The 24,727-nt window shown below is 41.2% G+C and overlaps 3 protein-coding genes across 4 annotated transcripts; all 3 read right to left on the bottom strand.

The window, feature by feature from the left end:
- Window positions 1-1,131: 1,131 nt before the first annotated feature.
- Window positions 1,132-5,090, bottom strand: r3hdm4 (R3H domain containing 4). 2 transcript variants are annotated; one of them, XM_049729781.2, is made up of 8 exons: window positions 4,928-5,090; window positions 3,976-4,133; window positions 3,746-3,870; window positions 3,526-3,643; window positions 3,283-3,368; window positions 2,946-3,031; window positions 2,640-2,695; window positions 1,132-2,531 (listed from the first exon to the last, which is right to left on the bottom strand). In XM_049729781.2, exons 1-8 carry the CDS (start codon window positions 4,966-4,968, stop codon window positions 2,428-2,430), a joined length of 774 nt encoding a protein of 257 aa, XP_049585738.1. In that variant the 5' UTR covers window positions 4,969-5,090; the 3' UTR covers window positions 1,132-2,427. The 2 variants fall into 2 exon arrangements, with proteins under 2 accessions (XP_049585738.1, XP_049585745.1); XM_049729788.2 differs by lacking the exon at window positions 2,640-2,695.
- A 73-nt stretch (window positions 5,091-5,163) lies between these two features.
- abca7 (ATP-binding cassette, sub-family A (ABC1), member 7) lies at window positions 5,164-18,922 on the bottom strand. Its single transcript, XM_049729830.2, has 50 exons — window positions 18,764-18,922; window positions 18,480-18,568; window positions 18,254-18,321; window positions 17,880-17,973; window positions 17,633-17,774; window positions 17,385-17,509; window positions 17,092-17,210; window positions 16,809-17,009; window positions 16,648-16,728; window positions 16,359-16,569; window positions 16,161-16,294; window positions 15,971-16,087; window positions 15,517-15,714; window positions 15,239-15,441; window positions 14,989-15,165; window positions 14,647-14,869; window positions 14,359-14,580; window positions 14,081-14,285; window positions 13,880-13,993; window positions 13,609-13,780; window positions 13,329-13,460; window positions 12,855-12,994; window positions 12,406-12,543; window positions 12,157-12,314; window positions 11,964-12,045; window positions 11,645-11,847; window positions 11,435-11,522; window positions 11,207-11,349; window positions 11,006-11,130; window positions 10,820-10,921; window positions 10,545-10,737; window positions 10,205-10,299; window positions 9,865-9,897; window positions 9,683-9,788; window positions 9,533-9,607; window positions 9,291-9,454; window positions 9,046-9,223; window positions 8,829-8,944; window positions 8,297-8,441; window positions 8,069-8,192; window positions 7,824-7,995; window positions 7,602-7,728; window positions 7,417-7,479; window positions 7,249-7,355; window positions 7,034-7,175; window positions 6,832-6,966; window positions 6,333-6,436; window positions 6,161-6,253; window positions 5,837-6,083; window positions 5,164-5,773 (listed from the first exon to the last, which is right to left on the bottom strand). Exons 3-50 carry the CDS (start codon window positions 18,317-18,319, stop codon window positions 5,633-5,635), a joined length of 6,675 nt encoding a protein of 2,224 aa, XP_049585787.1. The 5' UTR covers window positions 18,320-18,321; window positions 18,480-18,568; window positions 18,764-18,922; the 3' UTR covers window positions 5,164-5,632.
- Window positions 18,923-19,338: 416 nt separating this feature from the next.
- Window positions 19,339-24,665, bottom strand: si:ch73-40i7.5 (amyloid-beta A4 precursor protein-binding family A member 3). Its single transcript, XM_049729674.1, has 11 exons — window positions 24,499-24,665; window positions 23,032-23,900; window positions 22,695-22,725; window positions 22,334-22,479; window positions 22,166-22,252; window positions 21,919-22,095; window positions 21,668-21,847; window positions 21,183-21,395; window positions 20,981-21,100; window positions 20,590-20,730; window positions 19,339-20,412 (listed from the first exon to the last, which is right to left on the bottom strand). Exons 2-11 carry the CDS (start codon window positions 23,884-23,886, stop codon window positions 20,341-20,343), a joined length of 2,022 nt encoding a protein of 673 aa, XP_049585631.1. The 5' UTR covers window positions 23,887-23,900; window positions 24,499-24,665; the 3' UTR covers window positions 19,339-20,340.
- Between the last annotated feature and the right edge of the window lie 62 nt (window positions 24,666-24,727).

The raw sequence follows: 24,727 nt of genomic DNA, 5'->3' as shown, positions 1-24,727 counted from the left end.
ATGCAAAGTAACCACAACTACTGTACAGTATTGTCAAAAAAAGATTGTTAAATCAATACTCCGCAGTCAAAACTGAAAACTATTTTTACATAGAAGAACTTTTGCATTGTTGCGTATAACTTGTGCAAGTATCCCAACTGTGACTCACACTTCACTGTGAAAAAAAAAATCCTCATATAAGAATATTCTGTGGCTAGAATATTTATCTTTGGGCCTTAGGTGCAATGACAGAAAAAACAAACTTGCAGAAATGACAAATCAATATTGGTTCAAAAACTGGCACTCTCTGTCCACAGTTCTGTTCACGACTAAAGCCAATTACTGATAATCTCATCATGTAACTTCTCATCTGGAGTGTGTGTGTGTGTGTGTGTGTGTGTGTGTGTGTGTGTGTGTGTGTGTGTGTGTGTGTGTGTGTGTGTGTGTGTGTGTGTGTGTGTGTGTGTGTGTGTGTGTGTAGTCATTATGACAAGCGCAAAAGAGGATTTACAATTTTGCACATTGGGTTCAGTATTCAAATCATGGTTCGGAATGAGACTTCATTTCACATTCATTACACAAAATAAAAACAAAATGCAAAACATCAAACAACTTATCTTAAGTGTAAACAGGAGCAGATTTAATAACATTTAAATTGGAAATAAAAAAACTGTTATACCACTGCTTGCAGTAAATTAGGTAATCATTTTGACATACTGCCAAAAGATTATCATTAGTCATTAGACTTTGTGCGAGGCAGTCATAGTTTGCATTCCTCACATAAGTTTCGTTTGGAAACTCGGTAAACTTCTATACAATTCCGAAATATCAAGTTATTTCAATCAAAAACATTTTAAGAGATTAATTTAAATAATATTAAATTTCAGTGCAATAGAAGAAAAGCGTGAGGCAAAACTACTGGTGAGTATTCTGGGTCTACTAGTAGAGCCCAGGAGGCTTCTAATACAAGAAACTAGTTAGGCCTAGTCACTAGAACTCAAACATAACAAATCAATGTTCAAACGAATTTCCACGAGCCTCTTTTCTGGACGTTGTGGCATTTCTGTATACAACAGTGACACCTAGCGGATAGAGTAAGAATAATTACCTTCCTAACCCATTTAAGGTAAAACGATTGAAAGCAGAAGATGGTGCGCTTTAAAGTAATGTTTATTAAACTGTTAAATCAGACATGGCTTCCAGAATTTTCATGCACATAATCAAAAGAGAACAATACAACGTTGTAATGATAATTATAAATAAGCACCATAACCATAGCACACACAAATATGTACACAATCTTGTGTGTAAAATGATCACACCCAAAGGCTTAATATTTACAATATGAATAATAGAAGGCGTTGGCAAATAAAGATGATACACGATCATCTTGAAGAGTGAAATTACAACATGACATTCAGTGGCAAAATCATACACCACCTGAGAAATTCGATTTCATACAAACTTTGGTTGTTGACAAAAGTCAACAGATCAAGCCTTGTTCCATGAAGACACTGGGATTTGATTTGCTTAAAAATAACCTGCTATGTGTTTCTAAAGTTCAGTAAAGTACAAACGTAGAAATAGATAGAAGTGCTTCTTCACAACCTTTTTTTTTAAAAAAAGGTTACTCCATACCTTACACGTACAAAGACAAAAGTACTCGTTTAGCTACAGCACAAGGGTGAGACATTTCAATGACCATGATTCATGCACTAACTAGTTTGCTACAGGCTAATGCCGCTAATTGGTAAAGCAATTTTGTTTTACACCGCCACCCAAAAGCATTTTTTTTCTCAACTCATGTTATCATCATTATAAGTCTTGATTCATATTTAGAACTTTTTTTTCTGCATGACAAGGTCCTTTAAGTATAGTACTGTATACATAATTCCCAAGTAAAAACAAAATTGGAAATATTACTATTAAATTGTTAATTCGCTAGAAATAAATGGCTGACCTCGATGTAAATGTATCCAACTAGATATCTTTTGGATTTTGCCATGTACAGTATCTCATTATGCAAGTAACACACAATTAAAGTAACATTTCTATCCTGACAAGTTAAAGAAAACACATTTATCAACCCACGACCAAAAATTTGTTCTGTTATGAACACCAAAACTGAGAACATGCACCATCAAATTTCAGCACGTCAAGCACCGAGTGAACCGCAGGATTGCGGCGGGATAAAATATTAACGTCATTAATAACTTCCCTTTGTAACACATTGTACTTAATTACATGTTTTGAGGACTTTGCATCTCAGCGGTGCATCCAAACTGCTATGTAGTACGTTAATGAACGAATTTGATTCCTAGATAATCAAGTCAGAGGCCCAACCAGGCTCAATCTTACAGATGGTACATTCTTCTGACCTGGATCAACCTCACCGAGGATATTGTTGCGCACACGTTTAAGGCCAGGCTGGTGAGTGTGGGCCTCATCTTAGCACCTTTGGTCCAAATAGGCCGACAGCAGAAGTGCAGGAGGCAGGAAGTCCTCCTGTTTGTTGACCACTTCGGTCTGACGACACCCATTCAAGTTGCTGCCTGGGAGAATAACAACAACAAATATTTATTTGAATATGATCGGCTGATTCGCATGGGGGGGTGTACACTTTTAATAGCCACTGTCAGTGAAAAGATCCCAAAGCTCACTTGAAGAGACGAGGTCCATGTACTGGCAGACGGCATGGAGCAGCAGCCTCTCAAAGCTGAGCCACAAACAAGAAAATCCACATCAAGCAATTAACTGCAACCTGATGTGATTTAAACAGCACGTTCTTGGAATGTTCTTAATTTTGCTACAGTAGTTTCAGTAGAACAAAAAAAAAAAATCTGTGTTCTATGGTACGAGGGATCCATGCTACTGTATACAATACTTGCCTTTTTTTTTTACAGACAAAAGACCAACACTGAGTGGAAACATACTTACTAAACATGGAGGGAAAAAAAAACACCCACCTGCTGGAGAGGTTGGCTGTGTAAACTGAATGAGGTTGCGTGAGGAAGAAGCTCAGAACGTTTTCTTCAAGGACTTCCAGCGTTCCCTGTGAGAAGGAAGGGGAAGATGATAGGGAGAAGCAACAAACTGACAAAAAAACAAACACATTTTCCACTTTTATTTCGATACATGAAAATGCACAAATCAAAACATGGAAAAAAGGAGGCTTGAAAAAAGGAATATGAGGTTGCAGAATTTGAGCTGTGCACACCTATTAAACAACTTTAAGTGTAAAGATGGGTAAAAAAATAAAACAAAGCATGAATAAAAGAATAATTTTTCTAAGAGCGCACTCACCACAGGGATTTGTCTTCGTCTCAAAGTTGTTCGCAGTCGCCGGTCGATTCGCTGAAAACATTCCTGAGCTGTGAAGGCAGGATTTACTGTGGAAAGACAACTTGGATAATAAAACACAGCCACAACAATCAATCAATTAGTGAGTGAACTATTGATGTCAAATACTTTTCTTTTCCTTGATGCCATCAAATTTTCAGTTTGCTGAAACTACTTTGGAATATCCATGACTTTTGAATGAATTACCATTCCTCTGGTCTTTAAGGAGACAACTGGCAAGTTTCTTCTTGGCCACTTCCTGCTCGAGCAGAGACAAAAGTCTCTCCTGCTCTTCTCCAGAGCATTTCATGAAGTCACTCCATGGCTAAGAGAACAAGAAGTGGTTTTACAAAGCGGACATGAACGGATCTGATCCAGCAGCAGAAACCTTAAAAAAAAAAAAAAAAAAGACAGGGTTAGCATTAACCTCGATGTAGTCATCATTGGTCCAGGCCTCCGTGAAGATAGACGGGATTGCTGGAGTACTGCAAACTTCCAGTTCATCTTTGGAACACTCGTCGTCCTTCTCAAGAAGATTGGCAAGAAAACGTGCTGTTTTTTTTTTTTTTTTTTATACATAAGAATCAGAAAGATAAAAATATATAATATAAATATAAGAATTAGTTCCCAATCTAGTGTCGTCAATTTGGATCTTACTGTTCTCCTGTCGGCGCAGGCTCTTCTTGCCTTTGGCTCGCGGCGTGAGGTCAGAGTTGCGGATGGCTTGGTTGATATAGAACTGTTTCTTTTTGCTGGGACACGCTCGCTTGGCTGGAGAGTTGGGCAGGGAGGTGCATTTACGCTCCTCAATCAGGCTGCCAACATAATAAAAACACATTTTAGAATATTCAAAGGAACCCTCATTCTGAGTTTAGAAGGGTGCTGCAACACACTTTAGTGTTCAGTACTTCCCCAACCAATAATGACAAATTTTCTAAGGGCTCTAACACGCTGCAGGAGTGTTTTGATGCCACTGCTTTTTATTTTTTTAGGTCCTCTATAAATAAGTCGAGTTGAGTTACCCATTGACCAGACAAGCCATGCAGTCTCGTTTCATATTAAACTGTTGTTAAACATTTTGAAAATAGTTGTTTATTAAGAATTGTATTTACATACATGTCTTTATTAAATTGACTTAAAATCTCAAGGATGGATTTATAATCTTATTTGTGCAGGTGGTACAGTTATAATGACGAGTGCAGCGAATGTAGGTCAGTAGATGAAGTACTGCAGTGGATGATGCAATGTTTACCCGTGAGGGCTTTAAATAACAGCAGAACGTCTCAGTTAACGTGCAAAATAACTAACTAAATATATTTGGGTATATCTAATAAAGACAAAGATTTAATAAAGGGATTTAAAAGTGAATCTCACCTTCGATGAATTTCTCACTGACAAACAAAAACGAGCCAAGTGCAAACAATGATAGGGGAACTCAATATTAACCAAATATACAATAAAATTAACAATATTATTGATCGGAAATCAGACGTGAAATGTCAGTGCACTTACTACACTGTACGAGAACAAAAGAGGACAAAAATGTCCATTTAAATGGATATTAGTAGAGTGGCTTGGCTGATGATCAACACGCGTCATTTTCACTCACATGTAATCCTGCTCTTCATTGTGGTTTGTCACAACGACCATTTTATTACAAAGGATTTAACCGTGGCGAGAACGATCGTTTAAGGCTCCAATGTTAGCAGTAGCTAACTAGCTTGGACAGACGATAAAAATAGCTGGCCCGTCCCAGTCCCGCCCTCACCAAAGATCGGACGAAAACGAAGTAGTTCACTCGCCACAAGATTTGATGGCGAAGAAAAAAAAGACGAAATGACAGTATGATGTGAATTGGTTTTATTGGGAAAAAGAAATGATCCCAGTGCATAATTTACAGATTAAATCACTATTTACAAAACTTTCCTGATTGTGAGACATGTTTGGCAGCACCGCTGCTCAATTTGTCACTTTCAGAATGTTACAACAGCAGTGAGCTATATGGCACTACATGTGCATTGCCTCCAAACACTGGAGTAGTATTTCTCAACCTTTATTGAGTCATTAGAAAATATAAAAACTGTACAAAATTTAAACAACAATATGTTAATAAAGTTAAATGGCCTTTCCATGCTGGTACTGGGTTAGTGAAGCCATGTTCCAAGGGAACATAAACAGCGTGCTTATAATTTGTCCATACAACCTTATCACAGTGATATTTGTGCAAAATCTTGAGTGCTCTCCTTTTGGCCTATTAGTGGCACCATTGCTGCATCTCCATTTTTTACATCCCTTTCATATGTTTTTGTTTCACTCATACTTCTTTGGCTCCTTTGCTGCAGTGTCTCAGCTCAATATGTTGAGGCACCGTGTTGTTCTTTACAGCACCTTTATCGACGGTGGCGTTTGTGGGCTGTTCATCATCCGTCTGCTCCTTAGCAAAGTTGACAAAGACCTACGGAATGGACAATAGGTTCACTTCACTTTTAAGAGGAAGGCGTGTGTCCTTGAGTCTTACCTGGTCCAGGGTGGTCTGTGAAACGGAGAAGTCACTGATGCCCAGCTCTTTATATTTGGCCAGCACGCCAAACACCTGAGCCAGACAGCAGGCGTGTGCTGGAAGTTGGTACTGCTGCACATTCTGGTGCCGCTCCTTCAGCTCGATCAGGGGGAAGGTGTTCTTGATGTAGTTGTTGACAGGGCACGTGTCTGGATTGGATTCGCTGTCTGCTAGTCGCAGGATGATGGTATAGCCATCACCAAATCTGTTTTATGAACAACGTGTACGATTATTTCCGCTGTAACTTGTCTATATTACAATTTGGAAGAGGGGAAGTGTTACCTGTTCTTCAAGTGCTGCACAGAACCAAGACACTGGAAACGTCCATTGACCATGATAGCCATTCTGGTGCAAAGAGCCTCACATTCCTCCATACTGATCATGCAAGTGAAATATCAACTTTCTATTACACTGAAGTAGTTTTAAGTACGTAAATTTGATATTCACTGTCTACCTGTGGGAGGTCAGAACGACCGCTCTTCCCTCTTTGGTGAAGCAGAGGATGCAATTCCACATGAACCTTTTTGCCTTCGGGTCCATGCCAGTGGTGGGCTCGTCCTGAAAGCAAAGATGAAAATGTAACAAGAGTGTTTTGTATATGCAGAACGATTTCAAAGGTGCAAATTGACTTCTCTGCGCAAAGTGCGAAAGCCCATTCATTTACAACGGCGTGTCCGCCAGAGGGCGACATTTCCCCGGTAGCGCTCCAGCGGGAGCTCATATAAGGCAATCTGAACGCCTGGAACGCCAGGGGTGGCATCACATCAACCAAAAAACATTCAAGACAATGTCATTGCAGCTGTCGTGAGTGATTCCCAACATTGCTTAAAATAGCAAAGAGCTTTTCAGCACTGCCCTAAAATGGCTTTCTGCCTCACATCAGTTACTTGTCACTTTAAAGTCACATCTGTCGTGGTGCTGTTATCTCAAGCACCATTTTGGGGTCACCTCACCAGAAATATAACAGGCGGAGCGCCGATGAGGGCGATGGCGGTGGACAGCTTCCTCTTGTTGCCTCCGCTGTAGCTTCCGGCCTCTTGTTTGGCATACTGGCTCAGTCCCATTTTCTTCACACCCCACTGAGCCACCTAAATGACAACACAAAATTATCCTGGAGTAAGATTTTCAATTGAAAATAACTCCTTTGTATAATACCTCTTTGACGGACTCCTCAGGCACACCGTGGAGCCGAGCATACAGCTCCAGATGTTCAATGCCGGTCAAAAGGTCGCAGATGGCGTCAAACTGCGGGCAATATCCCATCAGCTTGTGAACCTGGTCCAACTCTCTCAGGACACTAAAAAACACAGAAATATATTTTCTGTGCACTTCTTTGAAGGTCAAAACAGGGTGGTGGAGAAAATGTCAACCTGTGGCGGTTGAGGAAAGCCTCTCCGAAGGTAATAGACGTGTCTCCGGTCAACATGCGAAAAGTCGATGTCTTCCCTGCGCCGTTGACACCCAGCAGGCCAAAACACTGGAAGAGAAATATTTAGTAAGTAATAAAGGCCATGCAAGTAACTTATCATAATCCTCACCTCGCCACGAGGGATCCCCAGGCAGAGTTTATAGACTGCTGGCTTCTTGCCAGCTTTGTAAATCTGCACAACACAAGCATAAAAATATATGAGGTACATATTTACCTACTTTCATCCACTTGATTTTAAAATACTTGAGAGCCATGCTTTTTTTTTTTTAATCATTGACAAAATTAAATACACACTTTGGTCAGGTCAATCGTGGTGATGATGTCGGCATCGGCTTTGCCGGTTTTGACCCTCTCTCTTTCTCTGGCCACGTCCTCGTCCTCTGGGCCAAGAGGCGGACTCCCACACACGACCGAGCGTTGCCTGAACACACCAAAGCGGATTGATAGTATTTTTATGGTCAAGACAGGTGTAGGAATTAAACGTGACGTATACGCGCATCTGAAAAGAGAGCATACTTGAAGCACGACCAACTAAGACAGGAGTTTCGGATACTCCTGTAAGCAATGAAGAACTTGTACTGCAGCATTAAGGTAAAGGCAAAGAAGATAACACCCTGAGTTCCCATAGCGAAGAGGTTCTTTCCAACCAAGTTCCAACGCAAAGGGTAGTCCAAGGCCTGCTTCATGCCTGAAGAAGGAAAATTAGAAGAAGGAAAAGTATTCAATTCAAAAACGTGCGAGTATTTAAAAGATCTCCATACCAAGTCTCTGAGCGATGTCAGCCTCAGCTTGGTTTTTAGCCAGGTCTATGAGTCCTCGTCCCAAGCAGTAATGAGGGAATACGAGCAACAACTTCTTCAGGACCTTGTTCACCCTGTTTAAATGCTGTAAAGGCACAAATATCCACAAAGTCAAACACTAGCAACATTTGAAAACTAGAAATGGAATGCAAAAAAATAAAAAAAAAATGGAGTCCCTGAGAATTTTACCTCATCGTCAAACAATTCCAAAACAAATGTTGCAATGCTGCCATTAATTCCAATGAAGAGGTTGACAGAGGTCAAAACAATGTAGGCCGTGCTGGGAACGGTGAACACAAAGGATGCTGGATACATCAAGGGGGTGATGGACCACCTATTGATCAAACAAGCAATTCATTCATTCCAAATATTGACTAGGGTTGCGCAATACCGCCTTTATCAGACCGATGGTAGAACGAGGACTACTCAATTCTTGAGTAGACACCACTAGTACTTTTCATCCAACTCACCCAAAAACAAAATAATGACAGATCATTTGAACATTTTTAACAATTTTCTTTCAAATTTCATAAAATCAATAACAATTTTCTATTCTTTCCATTTTTGTTTCTGATCATAAAAAGGCCACAAGGGGGCAGCAGATACCTCGCGAGTACAGCTACCTTAATTAAAAAAAGGATCGCCACCAATACCAGTACCTGTCATCAGTACGGACTCATCAATTACAAGTATACTCAAAAAAGCTGTGCTCAAAACGTACCCGTAGAAGAGGAGGAGCATGATGAGAGCCGGCAGGTTGCTGACTGAGACGTACGCTTCCGGCTGGAAACCGATGAAGATGAGCACCACGATAACGGCCGGGACCGTGTAGTTCAGCTGAAACAATGGAAAAAAACAGATTAAGCCTCTGGCCTCCATAACGGGGCCGTTTTTGTCCAACTTGCTTCATTTTTTTTTTTTTTTGGAGGTGTACTGACCATGTCCCAGCAAAAGGTCGCCACCCAGTAGAGGATTGGTTGGACGCCACTTACAAACTGGAGGTGTTTTGCTTTACTGGCTCGTTCCTCAATTAGATAAAGCACAAAACTGGCCGGCACAAAGGACATGGCAAACATCACACAGACAGAAAGCACAAGGTCCACTGAACTCGACATCCTACAAAAAAAAACAGAAGAGGAAATGTCATCGCGATCCAAATGGACCTCACTCGTAGAGGACTCACTTGGCAATTTGCCCAAGCTGCTCCTTGGTGAGGTTCAGTGGGTGATTATAGGCTGTGATGCTTGGATTTTGTGAATCGTCTTGTAGTCCGGCTCGGAGCAAGCCGTTGTTCAGCACGTTGACAAATGCCACCAAAGAGTGCCAGCCTTTGTTATTGAACCACAGCTAGTAGGAAAAAAAAAAAAAACACGTCAGAAAAATCTAATCAACTTACTTTGGATATTTCTTGAAAGACAAAGCTACCTTGACGTTATTTTGTGCATCAAGACGTTCCAGAAATCCAACCACTTTGTTTAAGAAGTCATTCAATGCACTATACTGTGAAGAATCAAAAATGTTAGTGTTGAATGACAGATAGGGGTTTAAAAAAAAAAAAAAAAGCATGCAATACACCTGTGGAATCGAGTCTCGGTACTTGTTTTGGATCTTTGTGACTGAATCTTGGACAATAAAGTCCTTAGGTAAAGGCCGTACGCTTCCGAGGGAAAAGCCGCCATATCTGCAACACAGTGACTTCAATCACTTCGGCGTGGCTGAAAATATAACAGGTCTTGGAAAAAAAGTCAGACATTTACCTAAGTTCATTCACCGAGGTCTTGCCCTTCAGGCTGTAAGAGAACAGTTTTTGGGTCAAATTCCAGCAGCCTAGATTCAGGGATTCAGAATCGAAATGCTGTCTCTAATATGAAAAGGAAAACGCTATGCTATATAGGGACGTTAAAAGAAAAAATATAAACTATAATAAAGCAAGAAGAAAGAGAAAAGGAGAGAAAGAAAGACAGAAAGAAAGAATGAAAAACACAGAAGAAACATCAATGGGTGAAGTACAATCTTGCTGCCATTGATCTTACTAAAAAAATCTGAAGTAAAAGACAACAGAAAAAGAAAATTCCATCAATGTAATTTTGGATGTACCTCTTCTTAAGAATTTGTGAGTAGGTCTTCACCAGGTAATCTGACATGTTATAACCCGTCAGATTTTGCAGGATGACACCATAGGGACTCGGAACCTGAAATTCAAGTAATAAAATCAATTTGCATTGGGCATTAAATCTTACCAATCAGTATTAATGAGGAATTGTAATGCCCTTAAAATATATATTTCATATTTTATATCATCATTACAATATATATAATATTTATACAATATTTTACCGATCATACATAACGGTATTAATGAGGAATTGCAATGCCTTTAAAAATATATAAAAATGTGATAATAAATATATATATATATATGCTAATTGATGCTAACCTGTGGAGGGGGAAGTCCGCCGGCCCCCTCCGGACACCTTGGGAGCATATGCCGTGCATCTTCTGTGCTGCACTGACAATCCGGAGAAGGCCTCTCCTTGGTCCAGTTGCCTGTTGTGAAGATTTGCTGGGTGGAGATGGGGACATGGGGCCGTTTGAACTCACGTCCTGGTTCGCTGTCATTCCTTTGGGCCCTGCAGGACCGTGGGACAGCACCCAAGAAGAAGTTCAGTCCATCACAAACAGACCAGTAGGAAGCTTTAGTTTGAATCTTACAGGATGTGTTTGATGTTCTCCAAACACTTGGTACTAAAACCTGGCAGGTCCAGCAAGGCTTCGAGTAGCTTCTCCATCGATGGATTTGCAGGAGTATCGTTGCTGTAAAGGCGTTGACCTCAGCTCAGGTCAGAATGACGACTAACAAGGTGTCGAGATCATATACTGAGCAAATTGAGTGAGTACCTGAAGAAGGTGTACTGTTCTCCATACATGCAAGGCTGGAGGTGCAGCGATGGATACTTCCCAAACTCCGGTACAACACGACTGACAAACAGAGCGGCCAGCACAAACACAGCAGGCAGCACAATCTGTCGCACACAGTGAATTTACATATATTATTTATGTGTATTTTCATTTGTCATTTCTCCTGCGATTTAGGATTACCTGAGCAAAGAGGGCTCGACGGCTTCTGCGGACATACAGCCATCGTTTGATGAAGAGAGCTCTCAGCTGCTGGCGGGTCAGATTCCATCCAGTCAGGGTGGCACCTTGGCCAAGTCCACTCAGCATGTCTGTCTCCTCAGGTTCTGTGACAACACATTGTAGGAATCCAATCTGAGCTTAGCTCATAGCGGAAGTGAAAGTTATTCTATGATAAAAGCTTGTGTGTACCTATTTTAGGCTCTTCTTCATGTGTCTGCTGAGTAGAATCAGTCTGCAGATCTGGTTCCGCAGTTTCCTCTACCACTCGTAGAAAGATCTAGAGAAGAAACAGTAGGTATTTCAAATATGTATGACAGCAAAACTTTTGACAAAAGGTATAGTGAAACAAAATTTTGGGTTACAACATATTAGTGTGTTTTTTTTGTGCGTTTTGCTTACGTCCTCCAGTTTACTGTCAGACAGGCCATAGCTTTCAATTCCAATCTCGGTTAGATTCTGATCCAGTTCAGACAGGAAGACAGCCAAGCGGCTGTCCTTGGAGGCTTCCTGGGGTAGAGTCACGACTGCCTCACGTCCTGTCTCCTCCGCCAACTTGGAATCAGGAAAGTGGCGCTGTACTAAGGACATCAGTGTTTCCATGGCTACCATAAATGAAAAGAAAAAGAAGAAGAAACACAATCAGTACATGTCAAGACAAGAAAACAATTTGAAAACTTTGAAATCTACTTTTTGAAAAATCTTCACAAAGAAAACTTACATGAAGTATTGTCCACATAAGGTGGTCCCAGGTCTCCATTACAGGGTCTGCGTATGTCTCCAGGATGCAGTAAATTGCTCTCCTGAAAAACATGACAGTTCCACTGATGTTATTTACATTTTATCTTTTTTTTTTACCATACATGGGCTTAATTAAAAAAAAAAAAAAAAACATTGACGAGATAATACAGCACCTTTTTGACAACAGTCAGGGAGTAGCCAGATCCCAATTTAGATTTCAGAAAAAGTGGTGATCCACAGCAGCGCAACCTTCCGTGGGAGATGATGGCAATGCGGTCGCCAAGTAGCTCTGCCTCGTCCATGTAATGAGTGGAGAGGATAATGGTCCGATCTAACAAAGAGAAAAACATGGTTACCTACGGCCAATGTAAATGAAAAGGCCCTCTCAAATGATGCAAGTCGAGCTAACGCTTTCACTTCACCTTTACGGTATTTCAGCAACAAGTCCCAAATGCCCCGACGGGAGTACGGGTCCACCCCTGCTGTAGGTTCATCCAAAACAACCACCTTGGAGCCTCCGACAAATGCTATTGCCACCGACAGCTTCCTCTTCATGCCACCTGGTTGTGATAGTTGAAAGGTCAAAGGTGGACTTTGCAATTTTCAAAAGCAGACCAAAAACATCAGTCATTATGACCTCATACTAGTTTCGATGATGGGTTGTTTTTCCTGGGGCACGGTTGTTTCTTGCAAATCAGAGCCACAAGATGGAACCAGAGAGAGGGCTATTTTTTTTTCCCCCCCAAGGAACATTTTTAATTATGTACTACTGTCAGGTCATACTGACAGTTTTAACTAATATGCCCAATATTTTTTTTAATAGCAAACAGGTATTATTTCCCCCCATATCGGTTACTATGCATGAGCTCACCAGAGAGGGTTTCAATCAGTTCATGACGTTTGTGAAGAAGTCCAACTTCTTCAAGCCAAGAGTCAAGCTCGGCATTCACCTCGTCTTTGGACATACCCTTCAGACGTCCATAAAACCACACATGCTCCTCCACTGTAAGACTACAGCACAGACAGACAGAGAGTATAAACCTTAAGAGATTAGAAGCAAACTTTGAATTCATGACATACACAACACACGCCCTAAAAACCTTTGAGTGGAATTTCTGGCTGAACCAAAACATTGTGCATTTTAACTCTTGATTGTCAACCTGTTGAATGTTTCAGTACTATAGAAGAATATATAATATACCTGAGCATTATCTGGTTCTGTCACACAATCGGAAAAAGTTAAATTAACACCGTGACAAATTTAAAATTTCAGCTTGGACATTTTGTTCATAAAGAAAGAAGTGTTGTATTGACTTGGATGCAAGTGCATGTAATCAATCCTTACACATCAAACAGGACATTATGTTGGGGGCAAACACCTAAAGTCCTTCGAATGCTGTCCACGTCGTAGCGGATGTCCATCCCGTTAATGTACACCGTGCCCGAGGTGGGTGGGAACATACCTGTCAATACAGATCTGACATACAAGCACATGTAAAAAAAAATTGTATGGATTTCAAATGAATTATGTGACAATATATGAACATAAAAAAAGATCTTGAAAATACAAGTTGAAATGTGAGACAAATACTAGTGAAACAATCCAAAACTCAATCTACTCATACAAGGTAGTAGTTTTTCCTGCTCCGTTGTGACCCAGAAATGACGTGATCTGCCCCTCATAGAACTTCAGGTTGAGATGGTTGACAGCCAGCTTGGCTCCTTTCTTGTAGATTTTCACCAGGTTACTTATGTTGACTCCAAGGACAAGGTTACTTGGGTCGGCTTCGATGCGATCTACGTACACGTAGTTGCCGTGGATACATAAACAAGTATGGAGGGGGGGAAAAAGTCAAGGTCACAAAAAAGCTACTGTGTAGACTTTTTTAGTCTCACCTTTAACACGCTCTGCGGGGGCAGAGGGAATTGGAATGCCATCCTCCATGGAAATCCCTTTCCAGTAGTTGACATGAAAGAGGAAGTACCATGGCCTCGGGATGCCGTACTCACCTGAAGCACACACAATTCAGTCAAGTTTGATTGTAACTATTCATCGCATTTTTGCGCAATGACTACGAAGTAGAAGGTGGGTCATACCAGGGAACACCGTTTCGATGTACCAGGCTGCCACCCCGTAGATAAAAGCATCCACGTAAAGCATCGCTATAGACGTGGCGAAGTTGTACGGGTCGTCCTCCACTGGACTGGAGCGTAAATTGTACCACTGTATCCCGATGCCTTGCTCCTCGTATTGAGAGAAATACTCACAGCCAAACCCAAAGGCCACGGGAGACAGAAAGCTCTGAGAAAAGAAAGAACTTTTAAACCAGCAGCAAATGTATCAGAAGTCAAATGAATTCTTTTTCTCCACTCACAGCAAAAACCTTTACAGTGATGGTGACACGGTCTTGCCACGACACAAACAGTACGTATGGAAGGTAGAGGCCAAAGTATATGAGCCCCCCGCATGCGGCGGCCATGTTGGCCTTGGAGAAGAAAGTACTGATGAGGAAGCACTGCGTGATGGTGGCGGTGGCAAAGGCCATCAGGAAGAAAAAGACCACCAACATATTGCTATATGGCAGGATCTCACCCCACTAGAGAGGAGAAAAGCAAAATGTGTTACTTTTTTGTGTCTGTTACATCTGATGCAATGTTCTTGCCTTAAGCAGCGCAATCAGGAGAGCGGCTGACAGCAGGAAAGGCACAAGACTGCTGATGAACCAGCTGAGCCACAGCGTTCCTGTACTCAAACCCATAATTTTCATGGTTTCTTTCAGTCTGGCTTCCTTCTCGTAAACCACGCCCTTAATGATTACCGCCACCGAATAGATCCAGGCCAGCGTCAGGAAAAGTGGCAGGGTGCGATTCAACATTCGAAGGAAACTATGAAAACAAAGATGGAAAAAAAAAAAACATTTTGACACAGTGCATCATGTTGTGGAATGGAATGTGGAATTGGGTTCATATTGCAACATAGTAAAATTTGGGACTGCGTGACTCACATATCATCCACAAAACACGGATATGGCATTTGCTGTATGTAGAGGCCAATGTTTTGTTGCGCTTTGGTCAGAACACGAGAAAGCGCCTTCTCCACCAAGTCCTGAATATATACAAAGCCTCCACGGATGTAGAGCATGTCTTTGAATGGATGAGCCACTGGGCCGGCATCCCAAAACCTGCAGAAAAACAAACCAAAAATTTAAATTGTGACTTTATCCAGCACAAACTCTGTCAAAAATATGACACTACCTTTTTTTGATTCTATCAGTACGAGTCACATCATCAATGTCCATTCGGATCTTGTAGGAGATGTTGGATGGCAGCTCGGAAGAAGAATTGGGAAGCTCAAACACCACACCTGCCCAAAACTCTCTGTCCTCGAGGAGCTCCAAAGACCTCCTGACCAGCTGATCTTCATCCTTGAAACCCTCCAACTTGTTGACGAAAAAACACTGTTGGAATGCGAGAGAAGACAATGAGATCTGCACTTGCTTCCAGCTGGAAAATCTACATTGGAAAATGTAAACCTCGGTGACTTGAGCAAGATAGGTGATGGTGTCGTTGATGTCTTTGTAAAGGTCTTGCCAGGTTGCATTTTCTCCGGACCTCCTCGGTGCATCCGGTGGAGGACTGGACAAGAAATGAGCCAAGCGTGAGGCTGTCCATTTTGTGTTTTTCAGTCGCTGGTTGACTTCCGTAGCTATATCGGGCAACCGAAGCAAGCCCTGCTCCCACCGCGCAAGCCACACACAAATGCACACATATTATGAAAGCTAGCATAAATGTTTTGATATGAATTAGGAAGACAGGAGCTTCACTGGCGGAGCTACAACAGGGGTCAGAATATTTTCCAATTTTTCCATAATTGTTCTTGTAATTTACAAATGCAAACCCGTTTGAGGGAAAAAAAAAAAAAAACCCTGCCTCCGCCAGTGATGGATGAACTTCCATGAACAAATTTATATCTACGGAGAGTCGGACCTTTAATACCGGAATCTCCACTCTGGTCTCCATGGTCTTTATTATTTCTGGCCCCACTTCCAACCAAGCGTCGTTCAGGCCCTTGAAGATATGGAGGTCTTGAAAAGTCTTGTTCACCTTCAATTGACAGAAACAACAGATTAACAAATTGTATATTTGCCTGTAATCGTTCCAAAACTTCTGACTTTACCTCCTTCATAACTTGTTGAGTTGCAGGCGTGTCTGGTGTGTACAGCAGTTTTCCATTGACAATAGGTTTGATGACTCGCCATACATTAGCCAAGGGACTGACTCTTATACGTTGAATCAAGTTCTGGCAGAAAGCTTTTTCGGGAGCGGACAAAGTTGGAGCAAAACAAAATCAAGTTCCATCGAGTGTCGAACTTACCAGTGTTATTCGTGTTGATGACATCCTTTTTTTGGAAGACCATGTTCCGGTCGCTGTCTACATACGAGTTGATTGATGGCACGTTTTGAGTGATGAGCCCGGAGCGATTGCACAGGATCCTTGTCATTGACTCGTAATTGTGAGTCCAATTTTTGAGAGATAACAGGCTGACTTCCTCATTCATATCAGAGAAGCTGGAGAGGGATGAGAACTGAGGAAGAGGATGGGTTAGGTGCAAGGAAAAAAAAAAGATCAAGATGATTTGATGAACGTTAGCATGGGCTCTTACAACTTTGACGATGTCCGCAAACTGTACGGCAACGGAGCTGATGGATTGTCTCAGGGCAGTCTTGTCAGCGGGGCTCATAGCCTACATGGAAAACGATAAACAGCTCGAGTATGTTTGACAATGATACTAAAATTCTTGTTTTAATATTCAATTTTTCACACCATGAAATTTTTGACGATTTTGGTTGTGTCCATCTGAGAGAGAAAGATGCGATAGGCGTCCTGAGCTACGTCATCGGGCAGCGCACACAGTTGCGGTTGAAGCTCATTCATATCATTTGGATCCAAAATAAGATACTGATTTAATTGGTTTTTGTCGCATAGCAGATTCTTTAAGTTCAGCGGAGGTGCAGCCAAAGAAGGCTAGATGGAAGAGTTCAAACAAATATGTTAGCATGACATTAGCAATATGTGAAAGCGTGAAATCCAGTTCAAGTGTGTTCACCTTAAATTTAAGTTGGCTCTTCAGCAGCTTATTCATAGTTGCAGGCGGAAGGCCACCTTTGGTGCTCAAGTAGGTGGAAAACTTCTCATTGGGTCTCAGGAACTGCGCTACTGAGAGAGCTGCAATGAAGCATGAAGGGAAATGAGTAGAGCTCGAAATAAAAGTTACAAGTTAGAATAACACATGGGGGAAAAAAAATCATCATAAACACATCTCATGATAACAACAGTGGGTTTGAAATGGCCTGTTATGTAAAGTCATTACTTAAATCAAAAAAGAAATGTTAAACATACTTGGCCAGAGCGCTGGTTTACTTCCCACATTCTGGATGGTCGTCCTCAGTTCAGCAAGGCTTGACACGTCCTGATTTGCAGTGTAGTTTAAAAGCCTCTGCGCGTCCACAAAGAAACGAGAAATTCTGGAAGGCCATAAAAGCATAATAGCTCATCATAAACAAGTCAATTAATTATGCAATTTTGTATTGAAGTCTTTCAATGTTCAGGCATATCGCCATGAATGTTTTTGAATTCAGTAAACCTACATGGAGTCATCAAAGTTGCCCACTTGGCCCGGAGCCTCCCCGAACGTTGGGCTACTAAAGCAGGGATTGTAGAGGTTGCAGATGAAACCTTGAATCCAGGGCAAGGTGCCTGCTGATGGTAAGGCTTTGTTTGGAAAGTGACCTGGGGAAGAAAAAAAAAAAATAGATTGTTGCAGAATACTTGAATGACTCAAGGCTTATAAATTACATTTTGGCATTTAGAAAAAAAAGTGCTGACGTTACTCACATTCATCTTGCTGACGAGGACGATTGGTGTTACGAACATAAATGAGGATAACAAAGAGGAAGAGTGGCCAGAAGATCTCAATAATCAGTTGAACCTGCATAGGAGAGAGAATACATGGTTAATTGCATTTTCTGCAGTCTGGATGCCTTGTGGCAAAACAGTACCACCTACAGGTGAATCATGGTAGTACACCACTACGCCTGTCATCGTTCTTCATGTTTGTCATGTTACTCTTTTTTTTTCTTTTTCTTTTTTAAATAAACCTTTTCTGCTTCTACTTGATGACACTCCACACAATTGTCAATTTTCGCTCACCGTTCAAGATGCATTTGTGAACACAACCAGAAGCATCGAAAAGTAATTTATGACAGCACCTTGTTTCTTCTGCGACAGGTGACATTCTTCCAAAGCAGGAGAAGAAGCTGCTGGAAAAAATCCATCACTGTTTAAAACACAACATATGGTGGTGAGAGATGCACTTCTCCTCACATGGGCAAACAGCCTATCAGAATCTTCCATGCACGCGTCCATTGAATCAAATCTACAAATACATCATAACATACGAAAATGTATTAAAAATTATAACTTGTTTTGTCTTACGTGTCCAGCTCGGTCTGCTTTGGACTGACAATCCGTTTATTACCAAATCCGGGCGGCGTGTTGTGAAGAAGGTCTATGAAGCCCCTGACCTTCGATGAGGGGAAAAATAATAAAATAAAAGCTTTAAGACGAGAACTTTTACCTGGTTTGTCTTCTTTTATACGTACTTTAATATTACGTCAGTTAATGGTCATTCAAGACTCGAGTGAGCAATTTAACATGACGTCATTAAAGCCTATTACATAGATAAAGAGAATAACAGCTGTAAAAATGCTAATACCTACCTTTATGGTTCTCAAAGAAAGTGTAATTCCGCTTTATTTTGTCCGGAGTGTTGGCATCTTTTCTCCGCTTCCCTATGTTTAGGTACAATGAGACGAGGAGGAAATGTTTTAAGTCTTGCCCCTAGAACACCTACCTTTCCGTACCCGGAAGTCAAAGGAGCCGGTAAATGATGTGATTGGTCAACACCAATGTTTATGGAAGCTGATTGGATATTTGACAAAGAGTATATAATATAATCAATATATTACCGTACATAGACAACGCAATAATAATACATACTACGGCAATATAGTTAATCAGTATTACTAATACGTTATTAGTGACTAACTAATATTTGTTGACGTCTTTGGAATATTTGAGGGTATTTTACTATTTTTCTTCCGACAAACTTAATTCCAAAAAGTACACAGAGCCTGTTGAAAATATAAATACAGAAATAGCAAACAACAAATTCACAAAACATACCATCGAGGTTACAAAGTCAGATTAGATACAAACGATAGTGTAAACAGTAACTTTATCAACCGGATTAACAGGAAATCATTGACAAACCCACACTGTAAGAACATCCAACTTTGCTTAGATACTTTTTTTGTTTCGTTTATTCACATCAAATATTACAATGTCACATTTATCACTATGAAGGCAGCCTGAAGCTCACCAAGAGACCCTCAAGGAAACGACTGAAATCTTATTGTGTCAATTGTTGCAAGATGAAAAATGTACGACGAGTAAAATTGTGTTGTTTATCAAATAAAAGTTTTAAGAGACAACAGTTCACCATATTTCAAATCTGCTGTCTGAATATGAGAAAAACCCAAAGAGAAAACCGCAATGGAGGATATCTCACATTGCAGTGTCATTTCCTCCAAAATGCCACCACCGAGCTTAATGTGCGTACCCCCAGTAAAGCTCTCAGCTGGCCTTGCATCAACGTGAGCTCCAAACCCAATACGACATTAATCTCTCTTCGATCCAAATCCAACACAATTATGTTTATTATGATTTTTTTTTATGCTGTCTAAGTGATCCTCATGTTGTGGCCATTATGTCATACAAATACCGGTTGCGTCACATTCTTTATGCATACAAAAGAACACCACATGTCAATATCCCACATACGGTGTGTGTAATGAAAATACAAAAGAGCAATTTGATTAAAAAATATAGAAGTCTCTGTCAAGCGGCAGTTATCTTTCAATATGCATATCGAGAAGTCTGAAAGCACATTATATGAATGAAACCAGAATGCGAGAGTACTTACTTTCTCTGAGCACTTTCAGGTCAGGCACACAAAAAACATAAACTGGAAGACCTAAAGGGCCATTAGATGTGCTTATTATTAATGTTCATTATTATGTAAATCCATAAAGCGTAAAACACTGCACCTACGTATGCTTTAGTTGAGTTCAGCTACTTACAACCTTGTTTCTTACCTACATTTAAACTAAGCGTAATAAATCCAACTCAGTGTTTTTGACGGTATATAAAACGGACAGTACTTAGTTGTGTTCAAAGTGGCTATGTTGTAATTGCAAATGTTTGTGGATCTTATAACACTGATCAGCTGGACTTGTCAAAGAAACACTGGCTGCTCTTGTCCGGTTAAAAGCCGATATGTTGAGGCTGGCATGGTCTTCAAGTGAATCTATGGAGAAGAAAAAAAAAATGTACATGACTCTACAATACAAAAAAATGCATCTAACTGTGAGCGTTTGAAGTTGAGTCTAACGATGTGCAAAGTTTTGGGCCTGAAATAATTTTGTCACCGAAAGAAAACATCTGAAATTGAACGTTATGATGATGATTTGTGCATCGTTATTACCTCTCCTATTGCGTTAGTCAGGATCTGAATGATTTTATCATGTGGTGTGGCAACGACGCTCTGTCCGTTAATTTCAATGATGCGGTGTCCAACTCGGATGCCTCCTCTTTCCGCGATACCACCTCGCATAAGACTACAGATCTGAGGACGAAAACATATTTTAAAGACAAAGATTGGAAAACAAAAAAAGTGTCAAAATCGAAATATTAATTCAAATAAACACTCAAGAAAATCTATTTGTTTATATTTGCCAATTGTACTGATTCCATTTATTTAGGCATCTCCAACAATAACAGCAGATTTTTTTTTCAAAATCTAGCTCAGATTTTTGTAGATGAGCATTTTGATCCCAACCGAGCAGACCGAATAATAAAACACAAACTTGACTTACGATTCCATCCTCCACACTGAAACCGAGCTGATACTTCGGATCTGGTCTCCTGATAATCGCCATGGTGACAGGAGGGCAGTGAACGATGCTGATCTTAACATACTTCTGGCTTTTCAAATCCTGAAATTAGTAGTTGCATTTTAATCCACAATTTGTTCACGTTTCCAATCCATTTTTCATTGATGGCCATTTTATTTCTTACCTGAATGATATTTTGGCATGTAGTGATGGGCAGACCAACCATGCTGGTACCGTTGACAGACATGATACGATCACCGATACTGAGTTCGCCACAGCGCTCAGCGGGACCTCCGTGAAGAAGATTGGCCACCATCACCGTGGGCACAATGGAGCCCCAGCCTGATTCCACCACTGCCAACCCTAATATTTCCCCCGGTGCCTTGGTGATAACAACCTGAACCACAAATTGGGAGAAATATAGTGTTAATTAAATCCCTTTTTGATAGCATCAATCAAAATTTCGCCTCATTATTTTTGTAAAGGGTTAAACACGAGCGTATTTCATGAGTTCGGAGCCGTCGTGTAACTCGATCGCGCCTGACGGAGGAGTCGGGTAGCCGGCTAGCTGTTGTGGATCAGGCTACTAGCGGCACGACTGACCCGAGAACAATCAAAGTAATTTAAGCTGCCATCGTCGTCGGAAAATCCTTGACATAGTGTAGATACCTCTCTGATGTTCTGGGAATCAGAAAAGTGCGCCAGGTCTCCATTGTAGAGTTCCTGATTTTCCAAGTAGTCACTGTACTCGCCAGGCTTCAGATCGCTGGCCTTGATGCCACTGGTATGAAGGAACTGCTGGTAGGCCACTCCGAATGCCTGGCCGATAGCCTGAGCTATCACCTGGGCCTGGATGGAGATGCAAAGGTTGGGTCATTTTTGCAGGATAAACATTAGCGACAACCAATTTTCAAACTCACATCCACAGAGGAGAAGACGTGGCAGAGCATTAAGCACTTCTGAGGTTTGGAGGATGAGGAGGATGAAGATGGGGAACTTTCCTGCCCTTTTCGCTTCCTGCGTGCCATGAGGACCACAATATCTCCAATATCTGCGATGTAAGAAATCATCTGCAGAGAGTGATCCATCATGGCCTCCTGGGTGGACACAGGACACATGTAAGGTGTTGGCATGTTTGGATTTTTTTTTTCTTTTTTCAAATACCACCTGCGTATCAGCAGAAAGAACTTTGATCCTCTGAGTGGAGATAAATAGATCCACCTCTGTCATTGGTTGGGTTTCATCTTCTGGAGCCTGAAATAAATTAGAAGGAATTATTAAGGAGACAGCTGATGTTACATTTACCATCCATGGTGAGCAGACGATGGACTTTACCTTAATACGATCCACCGCCTCCTGAGCCTGCGCCATCCGGGCATTGGTAGATGGGTTCTTCTCAGACTTGAGCTGAGTAGAACCCAAGTACTTGGCACCAAATATGACACCATCCAAGAGATCTTCAGGATCACATGGGCCAGGTACTGGAAGGTGAATCACTTTAGATTATTTTTGATACAATTGATAGAGAAGTCCAATCTACATGCCACTGTAGATAAAGTCCATTTACTAAGAGCCCAGGAGGACACATTATCCAGCTTCTAGAATGACCTGTTGATTAATTTAGCACTTGAAGGAAAAGACATCAAATATGCATTGAACAGCTTCTCCATGACCAAAATAATAGAGATAGACTTACCGTCTTTGTATGAAGGACGGTCATCGGCGTTCTGTGAAGAACATAATCAGATTGCAATCAATACTTGAGGTTGCTAATATTTAGGTTATGGGTTAAACCAATTTTGATAAATATGTTACGCAAACAAAGTTAGTAAAACACAGTACAAATTAGGTCGTGATTCAAAATTAATTTTTTTAAATTAAATTTTTGAGGTTTTGCCTATCACCACATTATATGATCATAATATATAATATTGAATGGAAAAAGTGCTCTTTGCATAAATAAAGCTAACAAACACACCGTTGGATTTTCTGTTCTTACTATTAGTTTAAAATAAACTTAACAGTTGACCGACCTGTTCCCTCTCTGCAGAACCTTCCTCCCCTCGAGCCTCTTCCCTCAATTTCACCCACACCGGATCAGGGAAGTCTCCGTCAGACAGTGAATCGACAGGTTCTTCTTCCCGCTGCAGCCCCCAGAAACTCTGGGCATCTTCCTGACTGTAGGAAACGGACACGACGGCATCCATATCCCGTGTGTGGGGAAGGCAGCTGCCATGGGGCGTCGTGCCGACGACGTCTGTGCACCGCAGCAGTCCCAACACGTCTCTCTGGTGGCTTTCAGAAAATAACAAACCAGTCGTTTCACTGCTGTCCTCTAGTGACGTCGATAGTGAAGAAGATTCCTCAAGATCACAAGGCCCCAAATGTGGACGCTCGTTGAGGCAAGGTGGTGTCCTGGGGGGAGTATGAGCTTCGTCACCCATCCTCTGAAGTTGACAGAGCAACGTTTGGATACGGGTGTGGTCTTCATCGCCTTGTATTTGGTTCGCTTCCTCATCCCCCACATTTGCATCATCTTCCACTCCCCCTTCATTCTCCTTTTCCGACTCTGTGTTTGTCTCAACCTCCTGCTGGTTCACATCGAGCAAAGCCGTCGTGCCGTTCGTACGGAGGTCATCCGAGCTCGCCTTTTCTAGATCGCCAAAAGGCGAGAGGAAGCCGGCGTCGTCCAGTTCTGTTGAGCCAGCTTCGGCGGACGAGTCGGACTTCCAGTCTAACGGAGGAGGCTCTATCATATCGAGCGATTCCAATTCCCCAACCTGGGAATGGAGCTCATCAACGCCAGAACCTCTTCCATTAGGAGTCAAGCTCTGGTTTTCCGAGGGTGCAGAAGATGACACATCAAGAGAGCTGCGGACGGGTTCCATTTTTTAAACTGAGCCTGTTGGAAGCCAAAACAATGCACAATTTTATTGATAAAGTTGAACAATAGATGAATGCCTGACTACACTGGAATACAGACCACAATAAGATGGTCGCTTTGAGATAAGCAGGACATGTGTGATGCAAATGATTCGACGGAGCCTGTTGGAAGTCAAAACATGCCACATTGTATTCATAAAGATGACCATGACATGAATGCTTAATTATGCTGGAATGCAGACCACAATTAGATTGTCGCTTTGCAAACACATGACCTTTGGCCTTTGTGATAAGGAGGACAAAGTACAATGCAACATGTGTGAATGCAAATGATACGAGTCAACTACAAGAATGAACCAAATAAACCGATGACTGGCGTTAAAGTTAGCGAATTAAAAAAAAACGACAAGAATTTAAACTGAACCGTGGGCTCACTAAATTAAGCATTGACGAAGCCGAGAGCTAGCGGGTCACTTTAAAAAGTAGAAAATAAACTCGAAGAAATAAATATTTGAACGGAATGCACTAATGTGAGTAAGGGGAGAAGATCTCATCTGATTTTCTTTGTGCTCACACGGAGAGAACGCGACATGTATGAACAAGTATTGCAATCTTACCCAGACTTGGATTTTATTCTTCATTCTAACAACAACAAAAGCATGAAATCCTTCAAAGAATTCGAAGGACTATAAAGGTTTTCTCTTCATGGTGCCATCCCCCGAAGCTACACTTTGGCTTCATTATTTACTTGCTGACGTTGTTTGGGGAAAATTAAGTTGCATTCAGGTTTTATAGTTGTTCTAAGTACACGGCTATCCAACAGGAATATTCGCAAGCTAAATGTGT

Source organism: Syngnathus scovelli, chromosome 10, assembly GCF_024217435.2.
Source record: "Syngnathus scovelli strain Florida chromosome 10, RoL_Ssco_1.2, whole genome shotgun sequence".
Classification (NCBI taxonomy): domain Eukaryota; kingdom Metazoa; phylum Chordata; class Actinopteri; order Syngnathiformes; family Syngnathidae; genus Syngnathus; species Syngnathus scovelli.
This window is presented reverse-complemented; position numbering and strand designations above follow the sequence as displayed.

Bases quoted from the DNA above. Each gene is read 5' to 3' on its own strand.
- r3hdm4 (XM_049729781.2), bottom strand. From the start codon at position 4,968: ATGGTCGTTGTGACAAACCACAATGAAGAGCAGGATTACAT. The intron at 3,369-3,525 runs GTAATTCATTCA...GTCTTTCCACAG, and splicing joins CCTTAAAGACCAGAGGAATG to TAAATCCTGCCTTCACAGCT. The intron at 3,032-3,282 runs GTGAGTGCGCTC...TCCTTCTCACAG, and splicing joins GACGAAGACAAATCCCTGTG to GGAACGCTGGAAGTCCTTGA.
- abca7 (XM_049729830.2), bottom strand. From the start codon at position 18,319: ATGGATTTTTTCCAGCAGCTTCTTCTCCTGCTTTGGAAGAATGTCACC. The intron at 10,738-10,819 runs GTAAGATTCAAA...ACGGTCCTGCAG, and splicing joins GAGAACATCAAACACATCCT to GGCCCAAAGGAATGACAGCG. The intron at 6,084-6,160 runs GTAACACTTCCC...TTCATAAAACAG, and splicing joins GTGCAGCACTTGAAGAACAG to ATTTGGTGATGGCTATACCA.
- si:ch73-40i7.5 (XM_049729674.1), bottom strand. From the start codon at position 23,886: ATGGAACCCGTCCGCAGCTCTCTTGATGTGTCATCTTCTGCACCCTCG. The intron at 22,096-22,165 runs GTGGTATTTGAA...GTGTCCACCCAG, and splicing joins TTCTTTCTGCTGATACGCAG to GAGGCCATGATGGATCACTC. The intron at 20,413-20,589 runs GTAATAACGATG...TCTTCTCCATAG, and splicing joins TGACTAACGCAATAGGAGAG to ATTCACTTGAAGACCATGCC.